This window comes from Lissotriton helveticus, chromosome 3_2 (assembly GCF_964261635.1).
Source record: "Lissotriton helveticus chromosome 3_2, aLisHel1.1, whole genome shotgun sequence".
In the NCBI taxonomy this organism is placed as follows: domain Eukaryota; kingdom Metazoa; phylum Chordata; class Amphibia; order Caudata; family Salamandridae; genus Lissotriton; species Lissotriton helveticus.
The window spans coordinates 400,222,509-400,245,601 of record NC_136062.1 but is presented as its reverse complement, the minus strand read 5'-3'; the positions used below and the strand labels follow the sequence as shown (position 1 = coordinate 400,245,601).

The 23,093-nt window shown below is 45.6% G+C and overlaps 1 protein-coding gene across 2 annotated transcripts in view; it reads right to left on the bottom strand.

Annotated features, from left to right (window-relative positions):
- The window catches only part of PDHX (pyruvate dehydrogenase complex component X), a 752,141-nt gene that overhangs the window by 484,355 nt on the left and 244,693 nt on the right, over window positions 1-23,093 (bottom strand). For both annotated transcript variants that reach the window (XM_078684319.1, XM_078684320.1), the window contains exon 3: window positions 9,028-9,111. In XM_078684319.1, coding sequence (XP_078540445.1) covers window positions 9,028-9,111 — 84 coding nt within the window. The remainder of the gene's footprint in view (window positions 1-9,027; window positions 9,112-23,093) is intronic.

The following is a 23,093-nucleotide window of genomic DNA, read 5'->3' as shown; positions in this document are numbered from 1 at the left end:
AAAACATGGCTATTCAAGGCCCGATAAACAAATGTCACCAGTTTAGGACAACTCGTCTTCTCTACAGCGCCAAGACGCCCACGGGCATACGAGCGCTATACAAAACTACAAATCAAATCAAATCAAATCAACTGTCACCATTCAATGCCACGCATGTAGATTAAAGAGGTGCAGGAGTTCGGCAAACCAGGCTCTCCTTGCACTATCCAGAACCACTAAGATGGCTCGGACCTGGTCATTCCCGATATTCATAAGAACTCTGGGCAGGAGTGGTATCAGCAGAAAGACATACAGGAGTCCTGAGCTCCACTCGAGACGAAATGCATCCCCCGAGCGCGATCCACCTAGGAAACTCCAGCGCACAGAAGTGTTGATATTGCGCGTTCTTGTTGCTGTGGCATAGAGCTTACCAAGGCTCTCACAACAGCTGAAGAGACCTTGTACCACCTACGGATGGGGATGCAATTTGTGATCCGCAAAGGCATCGACAGAAGATTTCACGCTCTGGCATTCAGAAAGCCTGCCAGATGTTGAACATCTGTAAAATGTGCTGGTGTTCCAGATATATCCAGATATAGAGCCTCATGACACAGAGTTCATGACCCTCCCTGCCCTGCTTGTTGCAAAACCACATGGTGGTAGTATTGTCCGTGAATACATGAATCAACCTTCCCGTGATGGAAGGAAGAACAACTTTCAAAGTAAGGTGAAACACTCCCAGTTCCAACAGATTTATGTGGAACTGGGATTTCACCAGAGACCAGAGTCCTCTGATCTCCTCCTCTCCTAGATAGCCACCCCAACCCAGAAGTAATACTTCTGTCACTACTGTGAGCTCTGGGTGGGGAAGTGTTTGCTGCCAACCTAATTGCGTTCCGTGATCCACCACTGCAGATCTTTTGTAGTTCCCTCTAATATTTGGACCAGATCAGAGAGATTTACCGGATGCTTTGCCCACTGGGACTTCAGATACCACTGAAGAACCCGCATATGCCCACAAGGATATTTTACCAGCGGGAGACAGGAGGCCATGAGACCCAGCAGCCTCAGAGTCAGTCTCAAAGAAATACAGGACAGAGACAGAAAGATCGGAAATGTCTTTGGCGCGTTGATAGTGTATTTTAGGCGCGAGACAACTGCCTGGGTTAAGTCTGCCATCAACAGCGCGTCGTCAAGGAAGAGTGAAGATGTACTGCAACCACTTTTATCACCTTGGTAAACACTTGTGGGGCGCTGGTAAGCCCAACGGGGAGCCCAGCAAACTGACATTGCTCCTGGTCTACCGTGTGCCACAGGTAATGCCTGTGACCAGGCAGACTGGGGATATGGAAGTAGGCAGCCTGCAAATCTAGTGCTACTAACCATTCTCCAGGGTCGAGGGTAGACAGCACCCAAGCCTAGATGAGCATTTTGATTTTTTACCTGTTTCAGGAAGTAGTTGAATGGGCGTAGATCTAGGATAGGAGTGAGACCCCCCATCCTACTTTGGCACCAGAAAGTAGCAAGAATAGCAACCATGGCATACTTCTGTCAGTACCCTCTCAATGGATCCTTTGGCCAAAAGATCTTGTACTTCCAGTCACAAGAACGAAAGGGGGTCCTCAATCAGGCAATCGGGGAACGGTGGCATAGGTGGCTGTTTCTGATGGAAAGTTAGGGTGTAGCCTTTTTGGACAATGAAGCACCCATTTGTCTGAAGTAAATTCTTGCCATTGGGACAGGTGGTGCCAAATTCTGCTACAAATGGGTTGCCTATGGTATAGACAAAGTAGGTCACTTCTGGCCTTGGGTTCCAATAGGCTTGTGAGAGTCAGGTCAGCGGGCATGAAGGACAGAGATGCATGGTGGCTAGGAAGGAAGAAACGCAGCTGATAACCCATACCGTATACACAGAAGGGTTTGGTAGGCGGAACGCACATGATCCAGGACCATGGTGAGCCACAACGACCTAGAAGTGGTCCTACTGTCCTTGAATCATACAAGTGTTGTATCTGCCTTGTCACAAGAAAGGCATATGCCGTCAAAGGGCATGTCCATAAGGGTATTTGAGAAAAAGGGGACCCCCTACAAAATGTTCTGTTTGCTATTCGTAGGGAGTACATAAACATATAGAGAAAAGGAGTGAAATAGCAAACTGATAATTATGAAGCCCTTATGACATCAAACGACCATCAATGAGTAGTCCATGAGACATGATGATGTATCAAAATCTTGTGATCATTTTATTTATGATTATTGTTCATTTTATTTTATTTTTTGACTTATTTCTTTTTTTAAACATATACTAAAAATGTATTATTTACATAAAATTACATACAATTATATATTTTACATATATTCACATAGCAACAAAAAAGTGGGAAATAAACAGTGTTATGCGGTATATTCGGTCGATGGACATGTAAAGGAAGGCAATGCGGTGGAATAGAACACTACGCGCGTTTCGGCCAGTGGCCTTCGTCAGGTGACCGTCAATCGCATATTAGAGACACGACAATGTGCAGAGTTTAAGAAAACAGATATAGTGTTTAGTGATACCTGGTTCTTCTATATTCACATATGTGTACTTCTTTTATACTTGTAGGGATATAACTCCTGAATTCCGATGATTTGTATCCGTGTATTGATGGCGATACTTTATAGGTTATCTCGAAAACGAGCGACCAGAGATAAACGAGTGAACCCTCCTAAACTTACAACAAGGCTAATATACAGCAGTCAAATTAGAATATATCCCTGGCTCGTTTTCGAGATAACCTATAAAGTATCGCCATCAATACACGGATACCAATCATCGGAATTCAGGAGTTATATCCCTACAAGTATAAAAGAAGTACACATATGTGAATATAGAAGAACCAGGTATCACTAAACACTATATCTGTTTTCTTAAACTCTGCACATTGTCGTGTCTCTAATATGCGATTGACGGTCACCTGACGAAGGCCACTGGCCGAAACGCGGGTAGTGTTCTATTCCACCGCATTGCCTTCCTTCACATGTCCATCGACCGAATATACCGCATAACACTGTTTATTTCCCACTTTTTTGTTGCTATGTGAATATATGTAAAATATATAATTGTATGTAATTTTATGTAAATAATACATTTTTAGTATATGTTTAAAAAAAGAAATAAGTCAAAAAAGAAAAGAAAATGAACAATAATCATAAATAAATTGATCACAAGATTTTGATACATCATCATGTCTCATGGACTACTCATTGATGGTCGTTTGATGTCATAAGGGCTTCATAATTATCAGTTTGCTATTTCACTCCTTTTCTCTATACATGTCCATAAGGGTGCCTGAAGAAAATGAACAAGAGAACTGCTGCACTCCTTGGTAATTAAAGTAGTCTTCAAATAATGCTAGAGATTAAGGTTTGGGATTTCGAGATGTTCACCTCCTGACCATGAGGAGCTAGGCTGAAAACTTGGTGAAAGAACCTTACACAGAGTAAGGTTGAAATCTGGAATCCACCATACGCGATGAAATTGCTGTGTTATTAATCACCAGATAATCAATAGGTGTATTCCAGTTTATATAGAATTTATTATGAACTGGCATTCATGTCATATTACGTCCCGCATGTTTCCGATTTTTCTTTGATTGAGTAAGCTGCAGCCCACTGCAGTTCATGTCACTTTTGTTAGTATATAGACGTGGTAGCACAACGTACTTAAACTCACTGGTGCTCCTTTTGTTAGCACATCTTCATCTCTCACCTCCACGTGGCCACCGTTCATTGCAGTTTATACTGTTTTCACCACCGCATCTTGCAGTATTTTTCAGCCCCTATAGTTATTTCAGCTAGCTGTATTCTCCATTTCTCCCGCTAATTGTCTGCACATTTCCATTTCACTTGACCTTTTTGCTCTTGAATAGCGATACATGCTTTGTTATATCAGATTTTCTTATAGAAATTTCCCCCTGACGAAGAGCCTCCGCTCGAAATGCATTGGGGTCGCATTTGTTACTGAGTTCACGGATATACCTGTTTGGATATTTGTAACTATCATGGATATTACTTCACTTTGGATATAAATGTACAAAATGTTATTGTTCCAGCATATGACGTAATATGACATAAGGGTGCCTGGACAAGTTGTCCTCAGCCAGGCGTGACATATAAGTGCCACCATATAAGCAATGGCTCAAGCCAGCGAGTCAGTCGTATCCAATGCACATCTGATGATGAACTTTGATGCATCTCTTCTGTCAAAAGAAGCTTGAGAGAATATGGTTCGGGTCTCCTTTGAGACCATAAGCAGCACTTTTCCTCCATATTGCATAAAGTATGGGACTAGCAACCCAATAAAGATGCGGTGTTCACTGACCGAAGTGAAAAGCAGTTGGAAGAGAAAATCCTCTTTTCTAATGCATGCATCCTCTTGGATTTCCTATCCGGTGGTGTAGTAAGGAATGTGCTACAGTTGATTTTGGCGGTCGAGGCTGGGTCTCGAGACTGGGGGTAATGGGAGATACTCCTGTGCACAGGACCGCCTGTGCAGGACTTGGCTTAGGCCCCAAGCCGGACATCAGTGAGGGCTTTGTTAAAGGGGATTAAGGGTTCTGAGGGGATTGAAGCACCTCTGTCATGACAATGGTCTTGATCTCAACCATGGAAAACTAAAGGTACAGGACCTCAGCCACCTGCAACCACCATCGCAAAGGAAGCCGCTTCCTCCTTAGCCGTTGTGGGAGGAGAGAAGAGGCCAGTGTCTGGTGAGATGTCCAGACCACTAGCCTCAGCCAGGTTCTCAAACAAGGTGTCATTGGCTAAGGGGTCGGAATAGCCGAAGGGATCCTCAGATCCCCTCAATTCGTTTTCCTCAGAATGTCCTTCAGGTAATTGGGGATCCATCACCAATTCAGGTGTAGTGGGCCTGGTTAGCGCTGGAACAAACGCTGGTCCGGCCCAGTATCAGAGTCGGGAATCACAATGGGTTTGGTGCCGCCAACTGGTGTCAGCAGTGTCGGAAACAGCACCACTGCAACAGTGCAACAGTGCCTGTAGGAGGTCACGAACTGGCGGCACCTCCATCTAGATCCCCAATGGCTCCCGAGTACCCGACTGATGCCGAGAGCGAATCTTCCGGTGGAGCCTCAGTAGGAGTTCCTTCTGAACCCTGGGGGCCCGAAGGCACTCCACAGGTATTCGACCACCTACAAATTAGGCCCATGGTCTCATGAAATTCATGAAGTTGGGCAGGGTTAGTGGCTTTGGGAAACTGGTGAAAACAGAGATGGCCCAGTATCAGGTTTGAGCTCCACAGGAATGACTTGGAAAAAGGGGGGGGGGGGGGGGGAGCTTGCCTGGCCTGGATATGGCTGCCTTGTGATAGAGCTCCGCTGCAAACTGTCTCTATCCGGCAAAATGTGAGGCTTTATCGGGTCCAATTCCACGTGGGGACGATGGATCTATAGCAATGTTGATCTGCTGAGGCTGGTGCTGTGCCTGAAGTTGCTAATTCCCAGAGCGGGGCTGACAATTTGGCCGGTGAGGATCGCGGCAAGGTGAGGCCCACTTGCCACATTGCCGTGTGCGGAAATTGACACGGGCGCTGCTTGCTGCGGCTGGAGCATCGATCCTGGCAGGCACCCTACTGTGGCTGCCGCGGTTACGTCCACGGGGTCGGCGGGTCTCTCTCGGAGTCCCACCCGGCTGCTGGATCCTGGCGCTGCATCTCGTTCGGGGGAGCGCTACTACGTGGTCCCCGCTCCAAGAGGCATTGTACGGCGTGAGCGGCAGGCCCGAGCCCAGGAAGGTGAGAGGCTGTGGGCTACGCTGTGCCGCTTAAGGCCTGCTCCCGGCCTCGTTGGCCTGTGACTTTGAGGCCTGACTCACTGCCCCCCGACTGGAGTGTACTACCTGCAGGTGCTGCCTGGCGTAACCCTACTGCCACCATCCTCCTTGAGCTATTGGACCCACTGGTGACCCCCCCACCCCCTTGGGAGTTTGGACGACGGGTGGCTGCTTGCGGCCTGGATGGAGCAGCGGCAATCTGCCTCCTGCTGAGTTTAGCCCCTTTTGCTGCCAACAGCCCATACGCTCTTGTTTCTCTTACCGCTGGCTGAACTCCCCCAGGGAGAACCAGAAAGCGTGTTCCTGTGAGGTCTATTGTGCTGTGGTGATTGAGATGGGGAAGCCTGACAAATATCAACCCAAGCTCAGCTTTGAGCAGCGCTAGTCCTGGTGCTGTGAAGAGGCGACACACAACGTGCTGTCTGAGTCGGATACCCCTTCTGAAGACACGTTAGGTGACATCAAACAGATTATTGCATCCATGCAGAAGGGTATGACTGCCATTGATTCTAAAATAGATGCGCTAGCCTACAGGATGGATAGGATGTCAGAGAGAGTTGATAAGCACTCCGAGCGCATAGATATGGCGGAGCGCCACATCACAGAGGTTGAAGAGGCCCAGTCCGATTCCAGCAGTGCTCAGAAACGTGTGGAGCAAACATTAACTACCTTGTAGGACAGAGCTGAGGACGTGGTGGTCTGTTCACGGCGCAGCAACCTCCGTATTACGGACCTGGCAGATTTTACGGCCGCGGGTAATATGGAGTTCTTTGTAGAAAAATTGCTCACAACTCTGTTGGGTGCTGACACTTTCTCTCATCAGTTTGTCATAGAGAGGGTGCATTGCTCAATTGGCCCTCGCCCTCAACCTGGAGTACCGCCATGGCCCATTATTGCAAAACTTTTAAACTAACGGGACAGTGATGCTGGACTGCGTAAGGCAAGAGAACTGGGCACCTTAAAATATGAGGGGGCCTCCCTCTCTGTTCCCAGACTTCACCCTTCCCCGAAAACGTAAACTAGGTGAGCAGCAGATTGAGTATGCTATGTTATACCCGGCGCGACTCAAGATCCTGTTTGATGGCAAACCTAAGATTTACTCTGACCCCCCCAGTCCCTACAGAAAGCACTTAAAGATTGAGAAAGAGTTGGCAAGCGTGGGAAAGGGCAGAGCGACACCCCTGCTGCAGCTGGTGGTAATGGAGGACTTGATGACAATGACTTGGAAGCGGCATCTAAACTTGTGGCACCATCCCTATGCCTCGTCCGATGAATGGGACCAGTGTGGAGAAGTCCAAGAACGCTTTGACTTCTTGTTAGACTAACCAGAAGAAGTCTGGGATCGCAAAAATGACCAGCGGCAGACATTTCGCAAATGGTCGTGGGACCTCCCTCGCAAACGGGACCTGGAGAAGTGTGGAGTCACGTGCCAAGCAGCTTGATGCTTCATAGTCCAACAATCCACGCAGGCCTTGGAGCTGTGATCCCTTTACAGGCACCACAGACATACCAATTGGGAATCTGTCACCGACATTTGCCTGTGTGGGACCCCACAAGGTTTGATAAGAGTAGGTTTCTTTGGGGACATACTCAAAAAAGTAGTAGGAAAAAAAGCACAGTGGTTCGTATTTGTTAAAATGATCAAGAGGAAAAAAGAAATCTGTCAAAAAGTGAAAATGAAGGAACTGCGGTCAGCAAGTGAAGCCGAACCACGCCACCATCTGGTGCGCAAGGGCACTGCTAAAAAAATATTCGGGTCATAGCCAAACTGCAACTACGGTTACATTATAGCATACGGCGACGTACGCTTTGGGATGGAAAAACAAGATTACACAGGTCACCCCCTTCTGGAGACGGATCGTTTGGAGCTCCTGGCAAAATTTTCCGGATTCGACAAATGGGACCTCATTGGGCTCTCAAGGGTCGGGGATGTGTGGGTAGGAGGCAAAGTGGTTCCCTTCAGTGACCTTCAATGAGATTACGAGTTAAGCATAAGGGAAACTTTTAGATACCGCCAAGTCCGAAATGCACTATATAAGGCGGTCCCCAAGGGTACGGATCTCCCAGCCGCCTCGCCCTTAGAGGACAGACTCCCTGATAATTATCTTAAGGAAAAAGTAATCTCTTTGACTTACCGCAAGATATTAAATAATACACCAGATGCGTTTGGAAAAATCCGAACCAAGCGGGCAGATGATGTGGATGACTTAAAGATGATGAAGAATGGCAGGAGGCACTGGCATCCCCCGTGAGGTGGCAATGCAGTTCAGATTCAAATTAATTCAGCTAAGGCTCCAACACAAGGGAGAGGGTGCCCACAAAAATGGACCAAGATTTGGGGGGCGTGTAACATAAGTAGAGGAATGTTGTGTACACCGTTTAATGATCCCCCCCGCAGAAATGAGTAAATCTTTGGATATAGGCATTCACAAAGTAGACACAATGGTATGTATGTTGTTGGTCTGCCGCAACAAAATTCTCATAATTGTACAAATGCACTGTATCACTATCGTCAAATGTTATTAATTTGTTTTCTTATTCCATAAAAAAGAGATGATATATATATATATATATTTTTTTTCCTCGGGTCAAATCTGAGACCTGGGAAATATTCTACTAAGGAATTTGCTGCTAGAAGTCACTTTTCAGATATTACAGACAACATCAAACTGCCAGATGGTGTGCTAAAATAAGACGCAAGGGATCAGGAAACAATTGTTGTTCAGCTGGATATGTCCAGATTGTCCTCAACTGTTAAATACACAGAAGCAGTGAGCTGACAGAGGGGATTTTTAAACATCCAACACAATAGGTGGAGTTTATTTAATTTTAATCTGAACCATGGGGCATTGCTTTTGGGATTCCCAGGCTTTCCACTCCCATAAGCCTCATTCAATTTGCATGCATATTTACACACACACCTATTTAGAGGATACATGTGTAATATTGTCCATTATTACCATTGAAGCTTCTGGTGACATCTACAAGATCAAATCCTATAGGTTCAACATACTATCCTATGTCACTGAAACCTATCTCTATCTTTTAGCAGCTGATGAGAATGAGCAGTCACCTATTGAAAGGTTCAAAACAGAATCAACCGCAGTTCGCTGTAATGAAAATATATGAATATATTGCAAAATTATAGGCATAACTTGCTTTAGATCATACAGACAAAGAAAACTATGGAAAGATATCTAAACCAGAGTATCTCACCTTCCTTTTTCAACCACTTCACTACATTCCCTTCTTCCATTGTGGGCGAAAGGGCCGGCATGAACACTTTAAGAGGGGGAATGCCTACAAAAAGAAAAACATACCAATCAGGACAAATATTCACATTTACAACTGAGGGAAGCAAATCAGGCTTGTGGATAATTCATTGTACAGAATTAGAAAGCAAGTCAATGAAATAGAAAGCATGCCTCTCTACGTTGGCAAAACCAACAATCAATCGTAAATGCATTAGGTTTCACCTATGTGATTAATAATAAGCTGTTTGATATTCGTTTTTGCTTGATGAGTAGTTGTACAATATAAGTTACAGAAAGTCTGGTAAAGTGTTATAACTTGTTGATGTACCAAAAGGCAACATATTGTGCTGTTTTAATTGATGTCATGGTAATATGTGTTTAGAAGAGTTCTGACAACGTTTGGGGCCCGGTGCTACTGCACCTACTGCACCATTCAAAAAAGGACACTATTGCCAGCAAGAAATCTACACTTTGTAACTGCCTATTAAGTAGTAAAATAAATCAATATTTGGTGTTTAGTGGAGTTAGGACATCTTTTGGCCCTGGTGCCACTGCAACTGCTGCACCATTTAAATCAAGCCCCTTTCAACTGCAAAGTAACTGCAATTATAACTGCCTGTTTAGTAGTCCAATATAACAATATTATGTGTTTACAGAAGTTCTGACATTTTTTGGGCCCGGTGCTGCTGCACCTGCTGCACCATTCAAATCATGACCCGGTTGTCTGCAAGGTAACTGCACTTGTAGCCACTGCCTATTTAAGTAGTAAAACATAGCATAGCTCTTGTTTATTAACTTTTTTAATGTAGTAGCATAGCTCTTGTTTATTAACTTTATTTTTAATGTGCAATGTTTATTATAACATTTAGAATTTGATCATAATAACTAAATAGATTACGTAGAAGAAAATCAATCAATAATGCCTACAAAGTGCAAAGAAAGGTACTGAGGCATAAAAAGGAAAAAGGCCAACATATCTGCTTTACACGACTACATAACAACAAGCATTAGAAATGCAATCGGGCTCGGATTTATTTGAGTTTGAGCTAATGGCATTGTAAATGCCAATGTCTTTTTGCCATGTGTTATGGAGTGTGTGCATGTGGTGTGTAGTGGAAGTATGTTGGTTGAATTGTAATTTTACCAATGGTGGCATGCTGTGCTTTATATGAATATGTTTAAAAGTAAAGTGTACCATACTGCGATTGCTTGGTGGAAAAGTGCACTGCCGGCTGGAGGTGTGTGTGCCTGGTGGAAGGGTGCACTGACGGCTGGTGGGTGTGTGCTTGGTAAAAGCGTGCACAGATGGATGATGGTTGTTGGTGTTTGTGCATGGTGAAAGCATTCATTGACGGCTGGGGGTGTGTTGTTTTGTGTGTTGTTTTCTGTGTGCTGGTGAGTGTGTGCTGGTGAGTCTGTGGGGGTGAGCCTGGGGAGTGAGTGTGGTGGTGAGTGTGTTGTGTTGAGTGGTGACAAGTGTGTGGTGTTGAGAGACTGAGGTGTGTGGTTTGTGTGTGCGTTATGTGTGTGTGGTGTATGTGTGTGTGGTGTTTTCTGCACACTCACACACTGCCCCGTAACATTCACACACTGCTCACCCGCACACTCCCAATGTCACCCTGCATAGTCACACACTGTTTACCCTGCACACTCATTCTGCACACTCACACAATGTGCACCCTGACACACTGTCTCTGCAGTCACTCTGCACTCACTGTCACTCTGCACTCACTGTCACTCTGCACTCACTGTCACTCTGCACTCACTGTCACTCTGCACTCACTGTCACTCTGCACTCACTGTCACTCTGCACTCACTGTCACTCTGCACTCACTGTCACTCTGCACTCACTGTCACTCTGCACTCACTGTCACTCTGCACTCACTGTCACTCTGCACTCACTGTCACTCTGCACTCACTGTCACTCTGCACTCACTGTCACTCTGCACTCACTGTCACTCTGCACTCACTGTCACTCTGCACTCACTGTCACTCTGCACTCACTGTCACTCTGCACTCACTGTCACTCTGCACTCACTGTCACTCTGCACTCACTGTCACTCTGCACTCACTGTCACTCTGCACTCACTGTCACTCTGCACTCACTGTCACTCTGCACTCACTGTCACTCTGCACTCACTGTCACTCTGCACTCACTGTCACTCTGCACTCACTGTCACTCTGCACTCACTGTCACTCTGCACTCACTGTCACTCTGCACTCACTGTCACTCTGCACTCACTGTCACTCTGCACTCTGCTGTCACTCTGCACTCTGCTGTCACTCTGCACTCTGCTGTCACTCTGCACTCGCTGTCACTCTGCACTCGCTGTCACTCTGCACTCGCTGTCACTCTGCACTCGCTGTCACTCTGCACTCACTGTCACTCTGCCACTCTGTCACTCACTGTCACTCTGTCACTCACTGTCACTCTGTCACTCTGCACTCACTGTCACTCTGCACTCACTGTCACTCTGTCACTCTGCACTCACTGTCACTCTGTCACTCTGCACTCACTGTCACTCTGTCACTCTGCACTCACTGTCACTCTGCACTCACTGTCACTCTGCTGTCACTCTGCACTCACTGTCACTCTGCTGTCACTCTGCACTCACTGTCACTCTGCTGTCACTCTGCTGTCACTCTGCACTCACTGTCACTCTGCTGTCACTCTGCACTCACTGTCACTCTGCTGTCACTCTGCTGTCACTCTGCACTCACTGTCACTCTGCTGTCACTCTGCACTCACTGTCACTCTGCTGTCACTCTGCTGTCACTCTGCTGTCACTCTGCACTCACTGTCACTCTGCTGTCACTCTGCACTCACTGTCACTCTGCTGTCACTCTGCTGTCACTCTGCACTCACTGTCACTCTGCTGTCACTCTGCACTCACTGTCACTCTGCTGTCACTCTGCACTCACTGTCACTCTGCACTCACTGTCACTCTGCTGTCACTCTGCACTCTGCACTGCCACTCTGCACTCTACACCGCCACTCTGCACTCTGCACCGCCACTCTGCACCGCCACTCTGCACTCTGCACCGCCATTCTGCACCGCCATTCTGCGCCGCCACTCTGCGCCGCCACTCTGCGCCGCCACTCTGCGCCGCCACTCTGCGCCGCCACTCTGCGCCGCCACTCTGCGCCGCCACTCTGCGCCGCCACTCTGCACTCTGCACTGCCATTCTGCGCCGCCACTCTGCGCCGCCGCACCGCCATTCTGCGCCGCCACTCTGCGCCGCCACTCTGCACTCTGCGCCGCCACTCTGCGCCGCCACTCTGCACTCTGCGCCGCCACTCTGCGCCGCCACTCTGCACTCTGCGCCGCCACTCTGCGCCACCACTCTGCACTCTGCGCCGCCACTCTGCGCCGCCACTCTGCGCCGCCACTCTGCACTCTGCGCCGCCACTCTGCGCCGCCACTCTGCGCCGCCACTCTGCGCCGCCACTCTGCGCCGCCACTCTGCGCCGCCACTCTGCGCCGCCACTCTGCGCCGCCACTCTGCGCCGCCACTCTGCGCCGCCACTCTGCGCCGCCACTCTGCGCCGCCACTCTGCGCCGCCACTCTGCGCCGCCACTCTGCGCCGCCACTCTGCGCCGCCACTCTGCGCCGCCACTCTGCGCCGCCACTCTGCGCCGCCACTCTGCACCGCCACTCTGCACCGCCACTCTGCACCGCCACTCTGCACCGCCACTCTGCACCGCCACTCTGCACCGCCACTCTGCACCGCCACTCTGCACTGCCACTCTGCACTCTGAACCGCCACTCTGCACCCCCACTCTGCATCGGGTATTACTAGTAGCGGAGAGGAGAGAGTGCAACCAGCGATGGCAAGAAAATAGGAGGGGCGGGGGGAGAGTAGAAAAGAAGGGAGGAGGTGAGACGAACTAAGAAAGGAATGAATTGCACACTTAGGATGGCGAGTCTCTTTATACAAGCTGCAGCCAAAGTGCAAAAAAAGGTATGTCAAGGATTTACAACGAAGTGCAACATTAAAACACACACAATGTGTTCACAGCCTGTGTTTTTTGCAAAGTTCGGTCTTGGCCTCAATTACGAAACCAAAAAAAACAAATATAGCTTGGAGTTGCAGTTCGGTTTACCTTACCTGAACTTTGAAATAAGAGTTGCGTGTGGAAGCCCAGTCTGAACTGGAACAGTTTACATCAGCAAGGGGTGTGTTCCATCATGGTGAGGATCCGAGTTTGTGATCCGGATGAGTGAGGCTGATGAAGCCCTTTCCCGGCCTGGCATGCAGCAGCTGCGCGCTGAGCGCTGCTGAATGGTGAACGCGCCCGGCCATCTGGATTCACTTACGGAGGCACCCTGACAGCTCCTAATTATAATTAATGTACTTCTTTGCGCGAGCACGAACGAAAAATGCCCAAGATGGCGGAACAAAACTACATTTACCCTATCACTTCAAGCCTATTAAAACGACAACACAACGAAGACGAATCACTGGCCAGATGACAACACGCTAAGGAATGTGTGGAATTTGTCTCGCCAAAGCCCTAGGAGATACTTTTTTTTCTCTTCTTTAACATTAGGATCTCGAAACTCCTCCCACTTTCAGTGGGGAGGAGTCCGAGCCCTAAAAAGCAAGCATTCCAGCATACTGTTAGAAGTGGCCTGCTTTTTCTGTGGGAAGAGATGTTATCTTGACAGTGAATGGGGCTTAAATAGTGTGAACAGCTTTAATAGAAATATTGTAAATGCCTGCAGCCAGGGGAAGTTAACAAAAAAAAGTTCCACACAAAGTGAATGAACACAGTAATTCGGACTTGAGAACAGATACAAGCCCCCTTGTAATACATATTCAAAAGAGATTTCACAAGTGCTGTGCAGGCAAACCCTGAAAAGGTCCTAATTGCCCTTGCTAGTGAAGTCTTCTGCTCTGGCCCCAACTTGCCTGACCAAACATTAATATCACTAGAACTGACCATGTTTAGGAACCTTTGTAAAAGGAAAATCACATAAATGATTATAAACTAGGCAGCGGGGTGGAAGAGGGGTTTAAATATGTCCATGCAACAGTATAAGACTTGCACTAATAAACCAGGACCATGTTGCCTAACAATATTTCCGTGAAAGAAACAAAAAAGTTTTTTTTTTTTTTTTTTTAAATCAACAGTGGTGGTCAGAATGCTTGAACTAGTCTTGACCACTTTTAACTAATGGGGCTGTTTTCCAGGATAATTTTTTCTCACTACGCCAATAGAGACTGGGACCCACCATATGCAAATCTCCTTGGTCTTGCCTCAATTGGAACAAACCAGCACCCAATCCCTTGCTAAGCCATAACTCCTCTGAATGGAAACACAAGCACGCCTAGAGTGATATTTTGCTATAAATTAAGGTGTTTGATTACTTTTGGCAACAGAAAATAAGCAAAGTTGATTCTCCAAATCGATAGGCTGCTCTACTGGAAAGGACTTCCTCAAAAAATATATGAAACTACAAACCGCCTATTAAATTTCTCCAATCCCCTTCGAACTTGGGTCAGTTTGGCGTTTCCCTAGTGCAAATACTTAATTCAACCTGCTCGGGACTGTGAGCACATATCACTTATCATGGAGCATGGGCATGCAGAGGCGTAGCAGCAAATGAGGGAGACATCAACGTGTATAATGAGGCAGGGAGTATTTGGCCGTGGGAGTAGCAAAGGAGCGAGAGAGTGACAGGGAACACAAGAGTGGTGGTGGAGGGTTTTTGGCAGGATTTAAAGCAAATAGAGCAGAGCACAGCAGTGTTTTGCAGGGGCCAAACAGCATAACAGGGAGAGCAACACGGGGCAGGGAATTTGGGTGGAGGAGAAGCAAACAAGAGAGAGCAATATGGAGGAAGATTGCAGGGTAAGCTCACAAGAGAATTGAGGGGCGCGTGTGGTTTTAATGGGAAAAGCACACGAGGATGAGAGCCACATGGGGTGCAGGGCTGTTTTTCCAGGGGAGACACATATTTCGCACAGGGATGGGAGAGAAGCACTTGTGGGAGAGAACTGGAAAACATGTGCACTTTCAAGGCACGCTTAACCAGAAAGAAATAATGTAGTTCCGCAAAAGTTAGCAGATGAAGGACACATGTCAGCCAATCAAAGGCATGGTAATGAGGCTATGCTGAATGGAGAAACAAACACAATGGAACAGGAAAGCCACTGAATTATTCAGAGCAAATAAGAGTGACAATAAACCAACCAATCAGATGCAGAGGATCCAAGCCCATTGTAAATTCTTGGTAAGCCCAGGAATTTACAATATACTTGGATACGATGTCTGGTAGGCGAGACCTAACTATACCAACATCTTAGAGGGCGCATTTAAATGCATCTACTCAGTCGCTTGCTGAGATCACTGTGTTTTCTTCGAATATATGTTTAGCTAATCCCCTCTGACTTGACTTGCTGAAAATTTGGCAAAGGGTGATAGAAAGAAGCAGGAGAAAAAGGGATGAAGAAAGGATACAAAGGTTCTGTAGTAAAGAGACTCATGGGACTTAAAGCCGCGTGACAAAGCTGGCACCCCACTGGCTTGCTTGTGGCAAGATTGGTAGCCAAGTCAGCCCACCCGACGCCCTGCAGGGCCATGTTAGTAGCGCTACATCTCGCTCGCCCCACCCCCAATGAAGGGGGGGAACAGGGGGAGTGTCGTCTAGAGGAAATGGTTTCATGGGGTTTGTACGAGTCTAGGTACATGTCAAGTGACTTCCACATCTCCCTGGTTGCTGGCCTCCTGGGTGAGTTCTGTAGTGCAATGTTATCCGCACCTCTGAATTGTAACTAATTTTTTTTGCACAGTTTCGTAGTACCTTAGACTCTAAGACCTTAGAAGAGCATTGTTGGGTAGCACCTTAGACTTTAATACCTTAGAAGAGCTTGGACGTGTAGGACTTTAGACCTCAAGACCTTAGAAGAGCTTGGACGTGTAGGACCTTATATTCAAAGACATCAGTGGCCTCTTCAAGTGTAAACAGTCAACAAACAGTAAAGAACTCTTCAGAAGCAGCTGCTTCTGTATGAGGAAAAGTAAAGTTCTAACTACTGCTCGTTAAAGGCGAGACAAAAAAGAACAAACTGCACCTTGAAGAGTATGAATCAAGCTTTGCTGCCATAGTTAAGTGTATATGTATGGGTATAGCATTGTTTGGGTTGAAAATAGCACCTCTAATTACAGCAATCAAAGTCTGCAGACGCTCTGCTATTTTATTGGCAGACATTTCAGTGACAGAAGTGCTGGCCAAAATTGTGTGGCCCATTTTCTTTAGGGAAACATAGCAGCAAGTAGAGCTGCCCATGGTCGTCAATACCAGTCTAGGAGTTGGGATTAGAGCCCACGAGTTCTCCATTTTCAGACAAGGAATTTTGAAAACGTGACGGTTCTGCTGGGGTGAGGTTGCAGTGTAACAAAAAAGTTGTGTGATTGTGATCAGCCGGGCACAGGTAGCGCCTGGAAGAGGGGGAGTCTGGCTGGTTAAAACGCGTTCCACTCTGGCCGTAGTGGAGAAACTATCTGCTCTAAAGGGAGCACCGTGTACAACTGTAAAAGACAGAGGTGTGGTTTATTCACTAGGGCGATAACAGTGCAACTGTGAACATGTGTAGCAAAACCAGTGAAACTATTGAAGAATAAAAATGAGAATAGTGTAACACAGCGCGCACGTTTTGAAATCGCCCATTCAAAGGGCCCTCCGGGGGATGAAAGGTTGAGTCTTATTTCAAACTGCCCTCACCTTGGACAGCTGAGGTACCTCTCTGGCGTCAGCCAACAGAATCCCTCTGAACATAACTGTAGGGGCAATTAATAGAGGAGGTAGGGCACCCCAAGTAATGCCACTAAGATGTAGTAAATATTAATCATGCCAGTCACAAGAGTGGTGAAGCCAGTGGCAGACTGATGGACATAGAAAGGCAAAAGCATGGGGCAGACCCAGTCTCTCTTACTCAGCGCTACAGGCCTTCGAGGCACCGGTCGGCCAGTTCATCTCAAGCGTTCCCTATTTGCCAGCTATTCGAGTCTGCGGAGCTAGGACTGTGTTATCAAACATATTATTTATGCTGGCATCACAGTCTTGATGGTATTAAAATAAAAATAATAGATCAGAGACTTAATACTGCTCCCCCAAGCATCAAAACAAGCTTTAAGAGGGATAAATGAATGGGTCTCCTGTGATTTCAGGGGTCCCAGAAACACAACAGGCTGCCTGATGAGATCGTAGAGGCGGTCTGACATGAACAGTGGACAGTCTACAAGAAAAGTATCCTTAATAAAAAAAATGGGGTAACTGTCAAGTAGAAGATGAAGGCAATTTGTAGAAAGTAGGGGGTTTAATCATAGGAAAAGGAAGTACCACCGGCTACAACTCTTCCAGCACCGGCAGGCTACAGGCAACTGACAACCTTGGCTCACAGACCCGATCAGATGCTCTATTCTAGAACATCCTGATCGTGCCATGAGCCAAAACATTTAAAAGGAAACAAAGGAACATACGCGTGCATGCAAGCACACGGAAAAACAGAACATGCATATGTAACACACCTTCCTCCTTTAATGAAAAAGAAAAAAAAACACTTAAAGCATATTTTACAAGTTTGTTTTTGATGAAAGAAACAAAATCGGACATCCGAACAGTTTTTTTCCGTGAACGTTTGCCACGATCTTCAGTAATACAATATTGCTGGGAATATTGCGAACACCAGGGATAGATACATGGCTCTCAACCACATCTTCATCACCGAAGAGGTCTAGAGATTTTGATTCAGTGGTATTTATTTTCTCGTATGTGCAGTCGTTAGTGTTTTAATACGTTTCTTTGTTAGCCTTGGAAATAGCAATTCGGCTCAAATTCCAGACCCTGTTACTGGTTAGTCTCACAGAGTTTTTGAGGACCTCTTTAATTTCGAAAGGACCCATGAACTGGCTCTCTCCTTTTTTAACTGTCCAAGGTTTCTTTACCTTTACAAGAATGCCAACCTTGACAATGGGGTCCTCTTTTGAACCCTTCTTTTTGTCAAAATATTCCTTATTGGTTGCATGAGTCTGAGCAATTATCTCCTTGACGGCTACCAAAATCTATGTTAGATTAGGTGGAAGGAAATGACCACGAGGTATTGCACTGGGTCCTGGGTAGTCTACCTCTCATTCTCTCAAATGGAGAGCAGCCAGTCATAACATTGGTGGTGTTTCTGTACATCCATAATGTTTTAAAAATTTGTAATTCTCATTTATCGTTGTCCACCCCAGCAGATTGTATGGCGCCCTTGAAGACTCTATTAAATCTCTCAATGACACCATTACCACTCGGGTTCTACAAAGAAGTGGTACAATAGGTCATGCCAACTTTCTTGAAGTATTCTTTGACCTTATTGGATAAGAACTGGACACCATTGTCCTTGATGAGGCGTACAGGTAACCCCTCTTCAGTGAAAGTTTCATCCAGAAAAGTTAAAACGGCATCAGTATCAATTTTTCCTACAATTTTGATTACTGGCCATTTGGAGAAAACATCAATGGCCGCAAGGATGAACTTGGAATTAGGGCCCACAGGTCCCATGATCTCCATGGCAATGGTATTCCATGTATTGTCAAGAATTATATGGTTTCCCATGTTGGGTTTGAGGGTAATGAGGGACTTATCTGAATTGGTACATGTGATACAGTTTCTCACAATGCGTTCGATGAACATGTCCATACCTGGCCACCAAAGTCCATTTTTCACCGTTTGCTTGGTTTTCACTATACCACTATGACCTTCATGGGCATGTAAACATATACAACGTCTTAATTTGTTTGGGGCAATGGCACGATCCCCTCTTTTAAGCCCACTCTCTATGCAAGATAACTCATTTCTAACTTCCCAATAACTGCTAAGGTCAGGATTGATAGTTTTTTGTTGGCCCACCCACCCAAAATATAGCTTTCTATTTTTTTTAATAAAACATCTTTGGCAAACTCCTCACGCCAAATGGCCTGGTCAATAGGCATAGAGCCATCATCATGCACCAAAGCAATTTGAAATTCGTCCCACTCATTGTGAACATCTTTGATAGGTAGAAGCATTCTAGACAGTAAATCAGCAGTAACTTTTTTTGTACCGGGGACATAAACAATAGTGTACAAAAAATCTTGGAGACGCATGGACATACGCGCTATGCACGCAGAAGCTTTCAAGATGCCTTACGTGGTAAGTAAGCATACTAAGGGTTTGTGGTTGCTTCTTATTAAACATTCTTTAACCCAGAAAAACCCTCTAAAGTGTTCCAGAGCCCAAACGCATGCCAAGGTTTCTCTTTCTATGGTTGAATATTTTTCTTCTGCTGGCGATAGCGCTCTGGAAGCATGTGCAATGATTTATTCTTTACCAGATTTAGATATTTGCGCCAATACGGCTCCCAAGCCCTTAGAACTGGCATCTGTGGTAATGATGCATGTGAGTGAAGGATAAAAACCCGAGAGGGCACTAGCAAAGCAAATAGCTTTCTTAACATCAAGAAATTCAGTTTCACAATCATTTGACCACACAAACTTATTTTTGTTCACTAATTGTCTTATGTTAAATGTACGACACAAGAAGTTGGGAATATACTTTAAATGAAATTAAGTTAACCCTAAGAAGGATCCAATATCATCTTTGGATTTAGGATTGGGCGCAGCCTGCATAGCTTCAACTAAGTCAGTTTTTGGTTTTATCCCTTCTTCACATAGCTCATGCCCTAGATAAGTTACCGATTTCACTCCAAATTTGCACTTTGACTGTTTTAAGGTCAAACCATGGTCACTAAGGACACTAAGTACATTTTCCAACGCTGAGATATGTTCTCGTTCATTACACCCAAAAACTAGTATGTCACCTTGAAAACATATGCATTTTTGAAATTGTTTAAAATATCTTGCATGACCCGTTGAAAAATGGCTGCTGCGGAAGCTAATCCGAAAGGCATTCTATTGTATCTAAAACACCAGAAAGGGGTGAAGAATGCGGTGTGATCTTTGCTTAGCTCTATTTGATGGTATGCCACAGATAGATTTATGGTAGAAAAGAACTTGACACCACCAACAGTAGCTAACATTTCAGAGATACAGGGTAAGGGAAATTGCTCTACCACAATATTGTTGTTGAGATGGCGCAAATCTATGCAAAGCCTAATCTTGCCGTTGGCATGCCTGGCTACTACAATGGGTGAAACCCACTCAGAGGATTCGATCATCTCAATAATTCCTTCTTTTAAAAGTATTTCAAGTTCTTTCTTTACTTCCTCATGTACAGCTATGGGGATGTTGTGTGCTTTATGAACCTTGGGACATGCGCCCTCCTTTAAGCATATTTCAATGTTTGCATCTAAAGCATCTTCAATTTTCTTTGTTATCCAAAGTTTTACCTTTAGAAGGGTAGACTTGTTTTTTCTTTTTAAAGCCGTCTCCCTTGATTGAATGTTTAGCATTAATCTTAGCAACCGTTTCGTTATTACAACTGCTAACATCACCCTTGACCTGTTTTGCACTTTTGCACAACATTTCAAACTTCCTCACAATAGCTAAAATGCTTTCAAGATCGGCATCACCGTTAATCCACAATTTCTCCTGAATAGAAGAGTTGTTGACATGCATAACCACCTGATCTCTAATGAAGTCCTCTTGTAGAGTACCAAACTTACAATTAAGAGACAAGTTCTTAAGAGCAGATACATAACTGTCAACGGATCCATCTGTAAGTTGTTTTCTCTGGAAAAACTTATCTCTCGAAATACCTATGCACACTTTGGGAGATAAATAGTGATCAAGTCTGAAATAGCTTTTTCAAAAACATTTCTATCCCCTTCACCCGCCGTCCTAGGCAATTGATTAAACGCCTTGAGTCCTTCGAGACTCAAAGAGTGCAAAAAATGCCTTTTTTTCCCCCAACAGCTTTCATTTTACTGTTTGCATCTAAGGTTTCTATATAATTTAAAAAATACGTTTTCCATTCAATCTACAGCATGCAGGGTTAATTACCAGCAGACCAGAAGCATTGCGGTGGAGCCAGTGTATAACCTTGTGCACACATTTAAAAGAAATACAGAAAATTGTTCACTGAGCAGTAAATAATAGAAGAGAAAAAAAAGTGTCCTGTCTTCACCCTGCGTAGTAACAGAAGGAATTTGAAAGAAATACAGGGAATTGTTCACTGAGCAGTAAAAGATGAAAATAAAAAAATCAGTGTTCGTTTTTCACCCTACGTAGCAACAGAAGGGATGTCCAACAAGAATCTTTAATAAAACAGTGCAGCCAAGTAAAAGAAAAACATTTTAAAAAATGTGGCGAGGAATAAAAGTAGAAAGAAAAGTTTAAATACTAGTTTCCGATGTCTAGAATGAATGAGAAGAGGAAAGCCATGAAATGAATTAGGAATGTAGAACTAAATCCTCTTCGACGAATGACATGGGAACTGGAACAGCTGTAGGAGGAAGCACGCAGTTATCGATGGCGGTTACTTTGATAATGTGCACCCAAAAACGTGCGTGTCGTATTGTGGTAGAAAGGTTGCCATGGAAACTTTGAAGAGTGTAAATGCGTAGCGCAAGGTAGCCTGCGCGACGTAACACATGATGCGTTGGTTACTTAGGAAGGTAACGTTGAAGCGTGCAAATGCACAATGTAGGGTAGCCTGCGCAACGTAAGACGTGATGTCTTGGTTACCAAGCAAGGTTACGTCACGAACTTCGGAAACTGTTCCAGAGAGGAAGTTCCACAGAGGGAATGGCTTCTTAGGTTCAGAAAAGGAATACCAATTAGAAGCCGGTAAGTGGAATGCTCAAGTATTTAAAGCATAACAAACAGCATGAAATCACAGGATACGGTGCTCCTCAAAGGAAAGACTCTCAAAACGCAGGCGAAACAAGGCTGAGGACACAATCCAAAGAGAAACACTATTGTGAAAGCTAGAGCAGTTCAAAATTCTATGTCAGGACGGAGGATCCGATTATGCTTTTCTCAATTTCTTTACTGAACACAGCAGCCAATAAAAACACAGTAAAGAAATCAAAAAACTACATTACCCATAAACTCTGGGTAACCATAGAGTACATAGATAGTATATAAACAGTCATAGTGGTACCAACTTCCTCTTTCTTTGCTGCTCCGCAGCCAGTTAAGTGCTCTTTCCTTTATTATTACTTTTTGGGCCTTAATTGGTGTTAATATTGTGCGCGCTTTGTATTTTGCTGCAGCGCTATCGTTCTATGCTAATTTGAACCTTCCGGTTCACGTGTTCGCGCTGTCACCTTCGGCGCTTTGGCTTTCAGCTTTGCTTTCTTCGCCGCTTCTCGGCGTGGCTTCGGGGGCGTGTGCTCACCTCCCGGTTGCGGGCTTGCTTCTTGCGCCTGTGGTTCTGTTGTGGAGCGGGAGCGGGGCTGAGAGACGCGCGTCCTTCTCGCGCGTCTCCCATTTTCGACAGGGTTTCTCACTTGGCGCATGCGCAGTACACTGGCTGTTTCGCTTTAGCGGTCGGTGGTGGTGGTACTGCGCAATTGGTCCTGTGAGGAGTTTTGACAGGACGGTTGAACGCTCGAGTGTCTCCTCGGAGGATAAGTAAATTGGCTTCTGCCTTTGCCCTAATTCCTGTCGTTAGGCCCCTCATGCCCTAGTGTTATTTAAAGACCTGGGGTTGTAAAATTATAGAAGAGGCTCTGCCTAGAGTGTGTCAAGCAAGCCCTCCCGCCACGTTTTATAAATTGTTTGGACAGGTTAGTGCCTGTTCTTTGGCTTGTTTTGGGGTTGCACTCCCCCTGAAGTGCCCTTTGGGTGTCAATATTTATCTTCTCCTCTTGGGCATATTATCTATATTAAGGCAGAATGACAGAATATTATGAGGATGAAGAGGATTTCTATTACGCTGAGGGAGAGCCCGCAGGCTCTGAGGGTGCGGAGTACATGGACCAAGCCTTGTATCAGGCTATAGCCCCTCTTAAAAGACATTTGGCTGAATATGCCACTCAGCAAGGTTGGATACCTTCTTCAGGTCGGTCCAAGAAGTCCCCTAAAAATCTGCATA